General features: G+C 39.1%; 1 protein-coding gene and 1 pseudogene across 2 annotated transcripts in view; one reads left to right on the forward strand and one right to left on the reverse strand.

The window, feature by feature from the left end:
* The window catches only part of NOTCH2 (notch receptor 2), a 163,821-nt gene that overhangs the window by 65,859 nt on the left and 79,724 nt on the right, over positions 1-18,238 (reverse strand). For both annotated transcript variants that reach the window (XM_042993905.1, XM_042993904.1), the window contains exon 5: positions 13,850-13,972. In XM_042993905.1, the coding sequence (XP_042849839.1) occupies positions 13,850-13,972 (123 nt within the window). The remainder of the gene's footprint in view (positions 1-13,849; positions 13,973-18,238) is intronic.
* Positions 730-3,714, forward strand: LOC122240814 (annotated as a pseudogene).

Consider the following 18,238-nt stretch of genomic DNA (forward strand, 5'->3'; position numbering starts at 1 on the left):
TGATCAAATCCTTTGATGACAAAGGGTTTGATGACTTCATCATAGTTAGGATGAAATTCTAAATGCTATCCATTTTTTTCTGCCAATCTCTCTAGTCTCTCCTTTGGGAACACCACTAGCTCTAGCCACTCTGGCTTTTTTTCGTTTCTCAAAATGATCACAGTCTTTCCTCAGGGTCTTTGCACATGGTGTTCCCCATGTCTGGAACACTCTCATCTCTACCTTTCCCAGACTAATTCTTACTCACTGTCCATAGCTAAAATGTCACCTGCTCAAAAAGACATTACAGGGCTACCCCCAAATCAACTAGTTCTGCCTGTTGATATGCTCTCCTAATAACCCCTGCTTTTTGTGAAAGCATTTATTACAGTTCAAAATTTTATAGTTAAGTATATGATTTATGTCTGTGTTCCTCACTAGATTATAAGTTCCCTGAAGAAATGGGTGGTAGCTATTAACTTCATCAGTGAATCCCCATCACTTAGCATAGTGGCCAGCTAATAATACTTCTTGAGAAGTATTCAAAAGTATTTGTTAAGCAAAAGTTTATCTGGACCTGTCTTATTTTACTTAGGTCATTCTAATGCCAAAATAATAACCATCTTTCCAATCATCTCCCTTGCACCTTTATTCATACTCCCAAAGTTTCCATTACCCTGTATTGACATTAACCAGTCAATACCCAAGCTTCTCATTCTATCCCCTCCTTATTTGCTGAACTCCATTCCATTTATGACACACCCAATTCATCTTGCCTTTTGATCCTAATCCTTCAACTGTCTCAAAAGTAATTCTACACTATGGCAGATACCTTCCCTCTTCAACTGAAACCTAAGATTTCCCTAAAGACTATACCCCAGTCAGCCCTCTTCAGTAGATGCCCCCCCTCCTCTTCTAATTACCTCCATCTGCATGAAGGTAAGTAGACAAAGAACCCATGTTTTCTTTATTCCTTAATGCTGCTACTGACTTCAAATAGTAAAAATATATTTATTAAGTAATTTCTAGGTACCAGATTCTGTGATACATACGTATATTGTTGTCAAATGTAATCTTCTCATACAATTAGGCTGGTTTCACAGATGTAGTACAGACCTGGTCTACACTAAAGGAAAATACTAAAGTATCTCAGCAAGTAGGGAGAAGAGGCTCTGACAGAACCCAGTAACAGCCCTGAATTTGGAAAGATAAGATTGGGCCAACAACAACTGAAATTTTTAATGTTCTTGTTCATTCATTCATTCATTCATTCAATAAATACGTATATACCATGTGCCAGGCCCTGACCCTATATACACTGAGGTTATACTGGTAAACAAAACAGTTGGGGCTTCTACCCTGCAAATAGGGGTTTTACAACCAAACACAATTATAATAGAGAGTGCTAAATGTTCTAACGGATAGAGGTTGCCTTGGGAGCATAAAGTAGGAGAATAGAGAAGAACTATGTTTTGAAGGTCCAGTTGGGGATAGTATGTTTCATTGGCAAGCTACAATCGTGGGACTTAATGACAGCCCATGTAAAAGCAGTGTAATGTTTTTTGACATTCTATTTTCCTACAAACTACCCCTTCGAACCACCTAAGTAAGGTTGCATCTACAACAAGAATTTATATCTAAATATTAACAGCAATGGCAGTAGTTTTCTTGGTATTTGAAGATCAGTGATCTCCTGCTTTAACTATTTCTAAAGTTCTTTTACCCATTTGTTCACTGCTTTGTGACCCAAACCCAGATGACCCTAGCTCCAGAGACTACATGGATCTATAAAACAGACAGAGATAAGTACAACAGAATATCTCGGGAATAAACTCAGAAGTATGCCATGTGATGCTACCTTAAGGTCACACTTGCAATACAGTTGAATAAACTTTAAATTGTGTTAACAGGAAAGAAAGAGATTTTATATGTTAACCGGGTTGTGAGTGTGAATGTGTGTGGAAGCGTGTGTAGAAAGAGGGTAGAGTGAGGAGTATTTCAGGCAGAAGTAAGTGTATGTATATGGGTCTGAATAGAAGAGAAAGCATGCCTCATTTGAGTGAATGAAAAAAAAGTCAGTGTGGTTCACTTACAAGGCATGGATCAGGCGAGGTATGGCTGGAGAGGGAGCTACATACAGAGCCTTGGAGCTCTATCCAAAGACAAGGAGGACCCACTGAAGCATTTTAAGCAAAGAAACAACACGATCCAATTTGTGTTTCAGAAAGCCCACTCGGCTGCTGTGAGGAGAATGGACTGAACTCCACCTCACCCCTCCAGGTCAATAGCAATCTAAAGCACTGGGGAGTCCTGGGGTTCCTGTGGCCGCTATAGCAACGAGAGAGTCTGCAGTGCATCTGGGGCAAATTCCGGATGCAGCAGCACCAAAGAGCACCCAGGGTTAGCCCCTGTATGGAGAGCAATCGATGCTGTGCCAATGCTGGATGTTCAGAAAGCTGACCCCTGGCACAAAGGCTTCTCCACACAAGAAGAGGAGAATGGTGCCAAGCTTCAGTCCCCCTGCTAGGAGGCCCACACTCCAGCTCTCTCACCACCTTCTTGGGTTGCTGGGCTGTTAAACCAGTTTACATAAAGAGCCCCTCACCTCACTGCAGCGGGGCTTCCAAAGAGAATCAACCAACTCTACGGGCAGCAGTGACTGTGAGCAGAATGAGTAAAATGGAAAAAACCAACATGGGGCCTATTGAAACATTCTGCAATCCGAAAGACGGAGAATGTAAATGTAGAGGAAGATGCGTACTTGTGAAAAAGTTCACTTCCAGAAATTAATACATCTTAGAAAGAGTTGGCTCTACATTCTCAATAAATGTAGACAAATGTAGGTTTTAAAAAGAGATGAAAAATAATACAGGACACTGGACTCTGATGAAGAAGGACAGGCTGAGAAAAAGGGAGAAATAGAGAAGACCTAGATACAACGAGTTAATATTGTAAGAATATAAAAATGCAATTCAAATAAATATCATAGTCGGAAGCTATGAAGGACAAACTGACAATGAAGAAAAATAAATTAATGTTATGAAGGAAATGCTTAAGAAGCGCTCATCAAATGCAAAGGAAAGACAAGAAAATTAAAATATCAAGAGAGAAGATCATAGCTACGAGAAAGAATGAAGACCTAATTAAAGATAATAGAAGACACGAAACAAATGGAAAAAAAAATGAAAAAGATAATCTTTTCTGAGGGGAGAATACCCCTAAGTCTGCAGATCCAAAGGGCAAAAGTACTAGGAGAAAAAATAATAGGGGTATATCTAGACCCATGCTGGTTAAAGATTTTATTTTAAAGGGAAAGGAGAGGAGGGGGGAAGGAGAGAGAATGACTTGTCTGACATTGGACATCCCTATAATGTTCGCAAAATGCAAAGGAACAATGTCTAGGAACCTGTTAAGATTGATTTGTGACCCAAGAATTCAATATCTAGAATACATGCCATTTGTGTATGAAGGCAACTAAATTAAATGGTATTTTTAAAATATCTAAGAGCTCTGAAGACATGCCAACATGCAACATTTGGAAAAAATTACTCAAAGATGTATTCATTTGACTGAAAAAATAAACCAAAATAAAGAATCCAGGAATGAAAAGGCTGTTACATAAATGTACTGGTAGTTAACAAAAAACAAGTTACATATAAAATTAAGTCTAAAATATTATAAAGTAGATTATAAAACAATGTAAATATCAAGAATAATTTTAAAAGAAAATGCGTAAGTTATTTTTCCTTCCCTTCCCCTATGATTAGCTGTTGTTTCTCAAATTCCGTATGAGTGAAATCATATATCTGTTTCTCTGCCTTTAGCATAATAATACACTCTAGCTCCACCGACATTGTTGCAAATGGCAAGATTTCATTCTTTTTCATTGCCAAGTAGTATTCCATTGTATGTATATGTGTGTGTGTGTGTGTGTGTGTGTGTATCTGTGTGTGTATGTGTACACACACACACACACAACATCTTTATCCATTCATCAGTCGATAGACATTTAGGCTCTTTCCATAATTTGGCTATTGTTGATAGTGCTGCTATAAACTTCGGGGTGCACGTGCCCCTTCAAATCAGCATTTTTGTATCCTCTGGATAAATTCCTAGTAGTGAAATTGCTGGGTCATAGGGTGGTTCTATTTTTAATTGAAGAAAAAATAAGATAAAAACAGGGAAGGAAGCAAACCATAAGAGACTCTTAAATACAGAGAACAAACTGAGGGTTGCGGGAGGTGAGGTAAGTGGGGGGATGAGTTAAATGGGTGGTGGACATTAAGGAAGGCACTTTCTGTGATGAGCACTGGGTGTCATATGTAAGAGATGAATCACTGGGTTCTACTCCTGAAGCCAAGACTATACTGTATGTTAACTAATTTGAGTTTAAATAAAAAAAGAAAAGGCATAAGATTTTAAAATTCAACAGCAATACTATGGTATGAATTAAAAAAATTTTTTTTAATGTTTATTTATTTTTGAGAAAGAGAGACACACACAGAGCTTGAGCAGGGGAGGGGCAGAGAGAGAGGGAGACACAGAATCCGAAGCAGACTCCAGGCTCTGAGCTGTCAGCACAGAGCCTGACGCGGGGCTCGGACTCACAGACCACGAGATCGTGACCGGAGCCAAAGTCGGCCGCTCAACCAACTGAGCCACCCAGGCGCCCCTAGTATGAATTTTTAAATCCCAGATCATATAAACAAAATCTGGAGAATGAAAAAAAGATATAATAAAACTAAAAGTATGCTTATTCCTCATCTTACAGAAGAGGCAGTTAGTATACACAAAAGTTTCATTTTTGACACTAAAAAGTAGAGATGGATTCATATGCAAATTTTTCTATACAGGCATATTTAAAAAAAAACTAATACCAATAATTTATTTTTATTAAAAATTTTTTTAATGTTTATTTATTTTTGAGAGAGAGAGACAGAGCATGAGCTGGGGATAGGGACAGAGAGACACAGAATCTGAAGCAGGCTCTAGGCTCCAAGCCCAGAGCCCAATGTGGGGCTTGAACCCATGAACAGCGAGATCATGACCTAAGCTGAAGTCGGAAGCCCAGGTGCCCCTAAATACTAATAGTTTAAATCATCTCACATCTTTCTGTTGTCCTCATAGACCAATCTCCACCTCCCTGAATGACTTACACATGTGACTTAAAATCTTACCCCTTCCCTTCCCATCTCCCATTAAATTAAATACCTGAGTTGAGGACTAATAAGGTCATCTAAGCCAAGAGTTCTTATTTTTCTCAACCCAACAGCCTCCATATCTGCTCCATATCACAAGCACATTCACATTTTGGATCTAATTATGAGACACTCATTGTTCCAACCCTAAGTTCTCAAATTTGGTACTTCAACTCTGATGATAACTTCCCATTTCCCTCCTTTCCCATTCCCAACAACCATTTCACCTAATTATCCCCTACTAACACTTGTAAGAGTCAAGCCCTCCTAAATAACCCAGTTCATTAGCCAACCCCCTTCTAGCTGCCTTACTTCATCTAGCCTAGGTTCTATGGTCTATCATATGAATGCATGATGAATGAATGAATGAATGAATGAATGAAGTTTCTGTCCCCTACAGCTACTGCCCTGCATTTCTCCCCTTTTTAGCTCACAAAACTCTTAAGTGATCTACACCCACTCTTCCCCCTTCCTCCACACCCACCTTCCCCCCCTCCCAATTTAACCCCTTGCAATTTGGCTTCCTTCTCTCCTTTATACTGAAACTACATTTTGGAAGATTTCCAATGACCTCAAAAATGCTTACTAACTCTTTGCAGTTATCATTCTTATCTCAGTGTCTTGGTGGTCATTCATTCAAAAACTACTATTTGTTACCATTGGTCCTGAGAATGCCAAAATAAGTAAGACCACCCCCATCCTCCAGAGGCTGAGAGTCTCTCAGGTGAGGTAAGCATATAAACCAGTAACAGTGGTAAAATATCACAGATGCCACCACAGAAGCATGCAGAGCTGAGTCAAGGGCACAGTCTTAAAATGCAGCCCCTGGCTCAGGGATGCTGTCATGGCAAAGCTTTTCCCAACAGGCACACATCCCCTTCCCCCACCTTCCTTCTTTGGATCCCTTTCCTCCTCCATTTTCTGAAATGTGAACATTTTTCACAATTTAGATCCAAACTTTCTGTTCTCACACCACACACTTCCCTTACAGACCTGAAACATTCCCAGGGCAAACAAAAGCAACATTCAAAATCTGAGTCTAGAGCCCCTGCCTCTAATTTTGACCTCCCGGGTCTTACTGTTAAGTGTTTTCCTCTTGGAAAACTCACCAGCATCTCTAGTCCATTTCTGTCTCTGTCAGTAGAATCCACATTCTCCCATTATGCAGATTCAAAACAGAAGCTAACTCTGCTCTGTTTCCCCCTTCATCCAACCAACTACTTAGATGGCCCCCAATTCCTATCCATCTCTTCTTTCAAACTCATGTTGATTCATAGTTTCTACCTCCTACTGTGGTTACATATAGACTTTCTTCTTTCTTCCTAGTGAATTTGACCACTCTTAAAAGAATTGATTTCTTTCTTCTCTGTGTCTCTTATAGCATCCAGCATAGTATACTGGATATAACAGTATATTCAATAAATATGTTATAGAAGCTATCTTACAACCATTCTGTGGGAGCTTGAAAAGCCATGAAGTGAAAATGGATCTAGCCTTGGAGACAGCCAATGCCGGACATGGAGTCATGGACCACCGGGGCACAAAAAATCCCTCATTCTCGCCTCCTGCATTTTGTGGGGAGCTATCCTAACTACTCACCCCTGTTCACACCAACATGACCACTCATCAACTCTGAGACCTTTGGGACGAGGGTGATTCAGGTCAGCACCCTGACAGTCTGCCCAGCTGACAGAAAACTGAAATTGGGTGGGGAAGGAGAATTCCAGAAAACAGGCTTTCATCAAGTCCTCACAATCAAGTTCACAGCAGAGAAATTGAAATGGGAGATTTACGTTCCCGTTCCCTCATGCAAAATACAAATGAGAACACTTGTGTAGTCCCAGATACGAATAGTTTCCACTCTCAACCAAAACCCTCCAATCCTACAATATTTAACAAACAGAGAAGTGGTTGTGACAAAAGTCTCATCCTAGGGAGCAGCTTGTCACCAACCAGAGGTGAGACTGAAATGAGACATCTAATTCAAAATCAAAATACTGCCACGAAAAGACTCCATTCCCAGACACAGGAGCTCATGCACCACCTTTGGCAATATGCACTTGCTGATTCATGCCAAAAGTTTTTACTGAAATTGGAGCAACTAACAATAAAGGGAATTGTAACCAACTCTTCGGGCTCATCATGTTATAAAAGGAGAGTGGAGAGAAAATGTGGTTGGTTTTATTTGACTCATGTCCACCTAACTTCCATTGTTCACTTCTGCTTAGAGTCCCAGAGCACTATTCCAAGCCCAAGCTGAAATTACATTTCTGGGTTAATAACAAGCACAGGAAAATAAATCACGTCTGCCCTAGGAGTGAACCCAAACCAAGAGTTGCCAGAGAGGAATTTGTGAGTTGAGTCTAGAGGCAACTTTAATTCTGAAGGAAATGAACCTTTAAAAAGAAAATCCAAATAGCTATCCATGTAGACAAAACATTAATCTACGCTGCTTTAATTAATTTGGGGGCCTTTTATAACTTTGTTTTCTCTTAAGTGGATATCTGCCAGAGCAGAACTTCTCTCATAAGATATCTTGGGGCCAAATACAGTAATAGTAAAGACATTTGTGCTCAGGCTTCATCAAATCCTTAGGTTTATTTCCATTTCCTAAAGGAATATCCAACTACTCAGACTTCTCTCTACAATAAAATCCCTATAAAAAAGGAAACCATTTGCCCAACCCCCAACACCAATTTCTTTCTTTCACCTGGGCTTTAGTTCATCCAGAAGAGTGGTAGCTTTTGAAGGTACAAACTGATACTATTCTAGACGGCCATGTCAGGTGAAAAGACTAAATCAGAACACAGTTCTGTCCCAAACTGATGTGGAAATCACACCAGAACAAGGCCGACATGCTTTCTTCTGATGAGGCCAACCCAACCCCCCCTGTGCAGACAGTTGCAAGTCTATCCTTCTACTCCCCCGGATCAGAGATGATGCTCCAGCACAGTAGCAGCAATGGTAATGCCTACAGAACACCCTTCCACCTGACGTAGTGCTGTCTGACAGGAGTATCATGAAACACACAGATATAATTTAAAATTTTCTGCTAGCACTTAAAAAAAGGAAAAAGACACCCCTTCTCACTGCCCTGACCTGCCCCTTGGGCCATGAGAACCAGCTGAGCTGCCTTAACTCAGGCCTTAGGCATCCTTGGCCCCAGAACCCTAATAAACCTGCTTTGTCTCCTGTCAAAAAAAAAAAAAAAAAAAAAAAGGAAAAAGAAACCAATGAAACCAACTTTCATATCTTATTTTATCTAGTTCAATATATCCCAAACACTATCATTTTGGTATCTAACCAATATTTAAAACATTATTAGCAAGACATTTTACATTTATCTTGCATGCTAAATTTTCAAAATCAGGTATTTAGGGGCACCTGGGTGGCTCAGTCAGTTAACCATCCGACTTCGGTTCAGGTCATGATCTCATGGTTCATGAGTTCAAGCCCCACGTCAGGCTCTGTGCTGACAGCTGAGAGCCTGGAGCCTGCTTCGGATTCTGTGTCTCCCTAGCTCTCTGCCCCTCCCCCCACCCACACTCTGTCTCTGTCTCTCTCCCTAAAATAAGTAAACTATTTAAAAAATTCAAAATCAGGTATTTTACAGCTGTAGCACATCTCAATTCAACCTGCCACACTTCAGATACTCAACAGCAAAATATGGCTAATGATTACCGTATCAAACAGCATGGATCTACAATGTTTTTTACATGAAAAGTACAATTCACAGTTGTAATTGTAATTTACCATTACATTTAAATGAAATTTAATTTACATGATAAATGAAAGGCTCAAAAAGCTTTTCATTGAGCCATTTATTCTCCCAATACCCCAATAAAGTAACTAAAAGATATTAGCTCCATGGATAGCAAATAAAGCCTTCTGAAGAAAAGGAAGCTGACTCATTTATCCCAAATCAAACCATGAAAAGACTTGGAAAACATTTCTGGTCATCTTGAAGCCCAGAACTTGCTACAAAAGACCAAACCTTCTGCATCTGTGCAGTTATAAAACAACACAGTACCTATCGGGCTCCTGTCATTAAAAACTATTATAATGCTGGGCACCTGGGTGGCTCAGTCAGTTAAGCATCCGACTTAGGCTCAGGTCGTGATCTCATAGTTCATGAGTTCGAGCCCCGCGTCAGGCTCTGTGCTGACAGCTCGGAGCCTGGAGCCTTCTTAGGATTCTGTGTCTCCCTCTCTCTCTGCCCCTCCCCCGCTCATGCTCTGTCTCTATTTCAAAAATAAATAAACATTTAAAAAAAATTTTAAAACTAATATGCTGTATGTTAACAGCACTGGAATTAAAATAAAAAACATAATTAAAAAAACATGGCAAATTTACAAATCTCCTTTATTTCAAAGTGATACCTAATTTCTTCAACTATGTAATCCCATCCATTCTTTTTTAAGTTTATTTATTTATTTATTTTGAGAGACAGTGCCATGCAGGACAGGGAAGAATTTCAAAGCAGGCTCTGCACTGTCAGCACAGAGTGTGATATGGGGCTCGAACCCACAAATCATGAGATCCTGACCTCATCCTTAGCCAAAATCAAGAGTCAGATGCATAAGCAACTGAGCCACCCAGGCGCCCCTAATCCCATCCATTCTTTTTCAGATACCTAGAACTTCATTTCCTCTCCTAGTAGATAACTCCAACCCTTCTTTACTATTGCATCAAAAGCCAGATCAAATAACAGTTCATACTTCAACTCTACAGCTACAAATTATAGGAGGAGTTCTGAACAAAGCTGCAATAAGGCTCTTGGATATAGTTAAAAAAAAAAAAAAAAAATCACCAGACTGAATAAAATATTAACTCAATATTGACTTCTAATTTCAAAGTAACCAGGAAAATTTCTAAAATGGAAAAAAAACCAAAGAATGAATCACCATTTTCTAAAATAATAGAACTGTAAATTGAACTTAGTCTATTAAACAGACTCAGGAGCACCTGGGTGGCTCAGTCAGTTGAGCGTCTGACTTCAGGCTCAGGTCATGATCTCACAGTTCATGAGTTTGAGCCCCACGTTGGGCTCCGTGCTGACAGCTCAGAGCCTGGAGCCTGCTTTGGATTCTGTGTCTCCCTCTCTCTCTGCCCCTCCCCTGCTCACGCTCTGTTTGTCTGTCTGTCTCTCTCTCAAAACTAAATAAAAACATTAAATTTTTTTAAATAAATAAAATAAAAAGGCTCAAAATCTTTAAAAAATTTTAAAAAACAACCCATAGAGTCAATTTGTATAGAAAAAAGACCACAGATTTGAGCACAGACTTGGAGTTCAACAAGTCTAGATTCAAACCCTAACCCAACCACTATGTGCCTTGAGTAAACTGTTTAACCCTTCTAAATATCCATCATCATATTTAATAAACACTACCCCTAATACAGTTATCACAAAGAACACACAAAATAAAACACTGTAATTAGCACATTATCTGGTTACTAACAAACATTAGTTAACTCCCAGCCCAGTCCCATTCATTTCTTTAATTTGTATAAAACAGAAAATATTAATCTGAATTTATAGCTCTGATATCAATAGAAATAGGAACACTGTGATGCCCAATTTTCTTTTTATTCTTCTCAGAATGAGGTGAGGGCTGGGATGGTGAACAGCTCAGCTGTATGCTACTGAGAACAAAGGTCTGTAAAGAGTTCTAGAAAGTGGTGTCCTCAACAATAGTTCAGTCACCCCATAACTCAGTATCTTCCTCACCTCAACCATTTAATAAAGCCAATACGAATGTGGCGAGCACTGTCACCGATGAATGTATGGGGTAGTAAGAGAACCCAGAGAATACCTAGCTCAACCTGGAGGGAGGTCATGGAAAATTCCCCGAAGGAGGCAGTCACCTGAACTAAACCAGGCAGGCAAAACTGGTGAGGACTACAGGGAAAGGAGCGGAGAAGGGAAAGCTGTAGAAAAAGAACTGTGTGAGTGAAGACATAGGATGTGGTTAGATGTGGGAGAACTGGAAGCAGTTCTTATCGCTGGAGTATGAAGCGCTGTTGGATACATGAGAAGAATGGAGAAGCAAACAGGGCTGGGGCCAGGAAGGAATTCATATAACAGAGGAAGGACCTTGGACTTGACCCTGTCAGTGATGGGGATAGCAAACAACAAGGCTGCCACTGGGGGCGCCTGGGTGGCTCAGTCGGTTAAGTGTCTGGCTTCAGCTCAGGTCATGATCTCCCGGTTCATGAGTTCTAGCCCTGCGTCAGACTCTGTGCTGACAGCTCAGAGCCCAGAACCTGCTTCAGATTCTCTCTCTCTCTGTCTCTCTCTCTCTCTCTCTCTCTCTCTCTCTGCCCCTCTCCTGCTCACACTGTCTCTGTCTCTCAAAAATAAATAAGTGTTAAAAAAAATTAAAAAAAAAAAAAAAACAAGGCTGCCACTAGAAATCAAAGAATTGGCATGAGTGAAAAAAGAGGAAGGAAATCTGTGGTGGGAAACCGAAGACTGAGAGTCACTTTAAATGACAGCACATCAAAAGAAATAAATATTGCCACAGTGAACTTATCCAGCATTTCTGCCAACCTTTCTAAAAAAATGCACACACACATGGAGAAAGAAACATCCTATAAGGATGTTCATATAAAGAGGTACTTCTTAAAAATCCTGGGGTATGAAATTGTATTAAAATATCATTTCACTGGCAGAGCTTTCCCCAAGAGTGCACCTTCCTAGTTAATATCAAAGCAGAAAACTGAGTGTAGTATCAAAGAAAATTCAGCAATGAAATCACGATAGCATTTAATCTTTATTGGCATCAGAAGCCTTAGTGCCTAATATAACAAAGAGACACTCTCCCACAGGGCAAGGAGATTATTAGAATGGGGTCAAATTCCCAACAAGCATCTCATCCTGTCCAATATCACTGTAAGGATCATTAAAAAGAGAAAAATTTTAATTTTTCCAGTTATTATTATCATTACTTCGCAGTAATTTTTTTGAATTGAAAAAAATGGTCTCTGAAAAAACCTACCAGAGAAATGGCAAAAGCTAAAGAGGAGAGAGAATATGACAGAAAGAGCAGAGGGTTGAGAGTGAGGTCCTAGGATCAAGACACCAAGAAGAAATTCTAGAGGAAGTCCAATACTAGGGAAACCCAGTAGAAAAGTATTAAAAAGAACAATCTGGGGATTAAAAGCAAAAATGTGTGCCCTTCCAGGAAATCATGTTATTAAAGTTTTAAACCCTTTTAATCTTTTTCTATTCATAGTGTACAGATCTAAAGAGTACTCTAAATAATTAGCTGCTACAGATAAGGGAAAGCAATTTGGAGACTAAAGAATACCAGGTAGTAATGGCGGCAATCCAACATTAAGACTTCTTTGCTGGGCAAAATCCCTCCCTGGTGCTGGAGTTTCTTCCTTATAACATTAGCTTATTCTTGGGTTTCCACATTAAATCATCAAGTTCTCTCAAAAGGGCTCAGTTCTTAGTCACTTAATCAGCTCTTAATTGTTTCCACTTTCAGTTAGATAAACAGATGTAAACAGAAATTAGAACCAAATGTCTGCATAAAATCACTTAACTTTCAAAAATAAGTGGAAAATCTGCCTGAGACAACATCAGACACTTCCAAGAGGCTGTAAAATTAAGCAAGACTACTCTTCTAATGTCAGAGGCCGAAAAATCTATCGTATGTGCAAAAGGGGATACAAAAAAGGAAAAAAATTAGAAATGTAGACGGGTGTCATAAAAATAATGTCATCAAGCCTGGGTGGCTCAGTTGGTTAAATGTCCGACTTCGGCTCAGGTCATGATCTCACAGCTCATGAGTTCGAGCCCTGCGGCGAGCTCTGTGCTGACAGCTCAGAGCCTGGAGCCTGCTTCGGATTCTGTGTCTCCCCCTCTCTCTGTCCCTCCCCTGCTCACGCTTGCACTCTCTCTCTGTGTCAAAAATAAATATGCTTAAAAATAAAAAAATTTTTTTAAATAATAATGTCATCAACAGTACCTGCCCTGCAATTATCCTTTGCATAATTACAGGACATGACAATAAGATGAAACAGATTTCTGTCCATGAATAAGCTCTGAACTCTTGTAGTGTGTATAACTTATTTTCACTTTTTAGTTGGAAGAAGGAAGAGTATTTCAATAGCTTTTTCATACAATTATGATTATTCTTTGATACTACACCAAAACTTAACGAGTTGTAGGTTTTATCCCAGCTTTACTGAGATATAGTTGACATATAACATCGTAGAAGTTTAGAGTATACAATGTGATGATTTGATATATGTGTGAGTTAACACATCCATTACTTCAGATAGTAACCATTTGTTTGTAAGTGTGGTAAGAACATTTATATTTTCATAGTTAATTATGTTCTCTTCCTCTCAAATATTTATTAAGTATCTGCTATGTTCCAGGCAATGTGCTGCTTTTCCCAGACCTCAGAGTCTGTCAGTCATGCCCTTCCCTCATACCTGCCAGAACACCTCAGCATGGTGCTGAGTTCAGAGCAGCTGCCCAATAAATACCTGTAAAAAGATTTTTCTTTAAATGAACATAATAAGAGAACATATGGGGTTAGCACTATACCCAATGATGTAGCACAGAGAGCCTTGGAAAAGATGCTCACTTCACTAGCAGCCTGCCTCTGGTCACCAACCCACCTCCCCTTCTGACTGAGTCACCACAGCGTGCATACCTGTCCACTGAGGGGGGCAGCGGCAGTTGTAAGTATTAACCCCGTCCACACAAACTCCTCCATTCTGACACTTGTGGTTAGGGCAGTCATCAATATTCCGCTCACAGGTGATCCCTTCAAAACCTGGTTACAGAAGAACAAGAAAAAATAATGAATTCTCAGGCAGAAGTGATCAGCTCTTCCACAGAACACGGTCATCAGAACAGACCTACTTCATTATTTCAGTTCAACAGCCAGCAGCTGGCCAACTATGTATCTGCTCACCATACAGACTCACCAAACAAAAAATCCCCCAATCTTCTGTCTTCTCTTACCTCAAGAATAGCTAGACGGTTAAAGTGACTCATTATGCCAACGACATGACATGCCTTCACAGTTACCTCACAAGTACTTCAAAGTATTTTTATGAAATAAAATCCCACTGAAGATAAATGTCTACTTGGACAACTATTCACTGGTTCTTAAAAAAAGTGGGGGAGGGGAGTAGATTTTCCCCTGCTCCATGCTGGATTAATAGGGAGAACAGATAAAAGATCACCTAATTAAATTTAAATTCAGTTACTTTTTTCTTGAGGTTGGGGTGAGGAACATAAGAAAAATACTAAGCTCACAGTCTAAAGATATGGGTCAAGTTCCAATCTCACTACCTACAAGCTTTTGAACACGGTAAATTACAAACTCTGAATTTGCTTCCTCATCTGTAAAATGAGGCTGATTCCACTTGAGCAACCTGTCTTCCTAGGTTGTTATGAGTGTCGTATCACGAGTACATTATATATGTAAAAAGCTGTCTGAAAATGGGATGGCATTATTACTAATTAAACTTACCAGCCTCTCAAATTCTTCCTCCTGCTCTGCACATTTATAGCATTATTTCCTTTCTCTTGATTTTTCTCTTTTATGAAAAGTGAAACCAGCACACCAAGCTTCATCCTAACTGCCCACAGTGTGTTTCTCTGTAGTTTATATATTGAGCTTTTTCTTTTCTTTCTCCTTGCTGCCAAATCCCTTAGCTATTAAAATAGAAGACTACCAGCCTTAAAACTGAATGTTCAACTGAACAGTCTCCTGTTTGAAATATAGTATGACTATTTGCCTCTTCAAAATGTCCCTTAAGGTTCCTCTTCCTCACTCAAAACACTTATTGGGTCTTAAACTAGGCACTGGGGATATAGCTGTGAGTAAAAAGAGACAGAGTGTCCCTGCTTCTGGGTTATTTACAGCCTGGTGAGCGGGACAGACATCAATCACATCTTGCTTTATGCATCCCTACCACGAGCTACTGTGATATTCTACATTTGTTCTGTTACACTGCAACATGGCTGATTTCTCTGAATAAAGTGACAGTCATGTAAATGGGTATAAACCAAATGGTAAAAAAAAAAAAAAAAAAAAAAAAAATTTACCGAGAGACCAAAGGAAATTACTTCATAGAAGATGGGGATAATTGAAAGCTTGACTAAAGAGAATTCTATTTCTCCAGGCATTTGGTACTCAGTCCATTCAAGCAGATGAATCACTAAGCAAGCTTGAGAAAGACTACGAAAATTTTTATAGACTCCAACTTTTAAAAATTTATCATATTACTCACATCTGTTTAATCATATGAAAGTCCTACAAATGAACTAGGTCAGACAATGCTGGTTTAAGCCCACCCCTAATTAAGATAAAGTGAGGGCAAATCTGCAGAGCCACCAAGTAGCAGTGTCTGAACAAGACCTGAGGTCTTTGCTCCTACTCTCATGCTCTTAATGGAAACATTCTTTAGAAAACTTAAAAATACAGTTTTAGAGTGTGAGAGGGAAGTAGGGCTCCTGGCCCACCACTGCTAGAACCTGTGTGGTCCAGTGGTATTCTAGAACTAGTAATGGCTATCCTCCCTCTAAGTTGATCTGTCTGGTGACTAAGACTAATACGGTTGACTACAGTGTCAGAGAGGTGATAAAGCCCTTGTCGTCAAACTATTAGGAATTGAAACTGTGACCCTGAATTTGTATTAGCCAGTGCTACAACTAACCGAATTCACCAACCACAGACAGGTTAAGAAAGCAGAAGCATTTCAGTAAACCACAACATATAAGAAATAAAATGTTTTCTTTTTATGACTATTTTCAAGGTTATTCTTCCCTGTCAAAGGTAAGTAGGTAAGAAGGCAGGTTAGTGAGAGTCAATTTGTAATTAGAGCATGGCCTCTGAGGACAAACTGCCTAGTTTGCCCATGCAGTAGGTGAGTGAACATGGGTAAGATACGTGACCTTTCTTTCCTCCCTGGGGGAATTAACAGGACCTACCTCAAAGGGTTACTATAAAGAGTAAACAAGTTAGATATATATTGCTCTAAATTCAGTAAATGTGCAGGGACAACTGAATATCTACAGACAAAAGAATAAATTGAACCCCTTTCCCACACCAACTCAAACTCTTAAGAGTTAAAGCTGTTAAGACTCTCAAAAGAAAACACAGGAGTGAATCTCTATAACTCAGGCTAGGCAAAGCTTTCTTAAATATGACTAAAAGCACAAGCAACAAAAGAAAACATAAAAAGTTTGGAGCTCACCAAACTTTAAAAACATTTGGGCTTCAACAGAAACCATCAAGAAAGTAAAAAGACAGACCACAGAATGAGAAAGAATATTTGTGAATCATGTATCTAATAAGACACTTGTGTCCAGGATATATAAAGAACTCTTACAGCAATAATAAAAATACAATATAAGTAATATAATAATAAAAAGGCAAATAGCCCATTATAGAATGGGTAAAGGACCTAAATAGACATTTCTCCAAATATGATACACAAATGGCCAATGAGCACATGAAAAGATGCTCAACATCATCAGCCATCACAGAAATGCCAATCAAAACAACAATGAGATATCATTTCACACCAACTAGGATGGCTGTAATAAAAAAGACAGACAATAATAAGTGTTATTGACAGACAGTAACAACCTCATATACTGCTGGTTGGGATGGAAAATAGTGTAGCCACTTTGGAATAGTCTGGCAGTTTCTGAAAAGGTTAAACAGAGTTACCATATCACCCAGCAAGTATAGACCCAAGAGAAAGAAAAACATGTCCACACAAAAGCTTGTACAACAATGTTCACAGTGGCCTTATTCATAATAGTCAAAAAAGCAGAAGTCACCCAAATGTGAATTAACCGATGAATGGATAAATAAAATGTGGTGAGCACTGAGTAATGTGTAGAATTGTTGAATCAATGCTTTACACCTGAACTAATACAACACTGTATGTTAATTATACTTCAATTTTTAAAAAGTGGGAAACAATGTGGTAAATCTGTATGTACAATGGAAAATTTTTCAGCCATGAATGGAATGAAGTACTGATACCTCCTGTGACATGAGTGAACTCTGAAAACATCATGAAAACATTAGGTGAAAGAAGCCAACCATGCAATCATCACACATGAAATGTCTAGAACAGACCAATCGATAGAGACAAAGTAGATTTGTACTTGCCCAGTGCTGGGGGAGAATCAGGGGCCAGTGCAATGTGAGTGCTAACGGTACAGGGTTTCTTTTGGAGTGATAAAGATGCTCTAAACTTGTGGTGATGGTTACACATCTGTGAATACACTGAAAACCACTCAATTTTACACTTTTAGACAGTAAATTATATTGTATACAAATTATATCTCAATAAAGCTATTATATTAGGCGGAAAGCACTTAAAACAGTGCTTGATGCATAATAAGTAATCTACACATATTAATACTACTATATATGTATAGAATCAAAGCAGCCCTTAGAACTTACCTACTCTAATCCTCTTATGTTACAGATGAAGAAGTTGAGGGCCACATGGCTGACTTATCCAAGTTTACATGCCTAATAGGTAGGAGTCAGTACTGAACCAGTTTCAATCAGTATGCTGTCTGCGGACCCCAGAGTTCCCTTACAAAAATGTGAAAAACTGACCTAAGGTTAAAAGTTCCCATGTCTGAGAAAACTCAAGCCAAATTAGTTCTCCTTCAGAGTTAAGAGAGGATTTATGCTTTAAAAATAGAGATACAGACCTCTTTTTGGAAACAGCTAGCAAATTCTTGTAAGAAAGTCTACCCAAGAAGGGGAGGCAGTGGAAAGGCTTATATGAATAAGTTACAGTGCAATCACTGCTTAAAAATATATTTTAAAGTTTTAAAGGAAAGGGAAACAGACAAGTCTCCAGACCTGTGGGTGGGATGGGTGTAACAGACTTACAAAGAGGCTCACATGACCGTACTAAAAGGAGTCTACTGCTTAAAGCCAATTCACATCCTTAAAAGGCCAAAAGAAGACAAATTAAACTTAGAAGGAACATTTTAAGACTGTGCTGTTATAAAACCATGGCCCACGTAACTGATAAATGATGACAGTAAGGGT

Source organism: Panthera tigris, chromosome C1 (genome assembly GCF_018350195.1).
Source record: "Panthera tigris isolate Pti1 chromosome C1, P.tigris_Pti1_mat1.1, whole genome shotgun sequence".
NCBI lineage: Eukaryota > Metazoa > Chordata > Mammalia > Carnivora > Felidae > Panthera > Panthera tigris.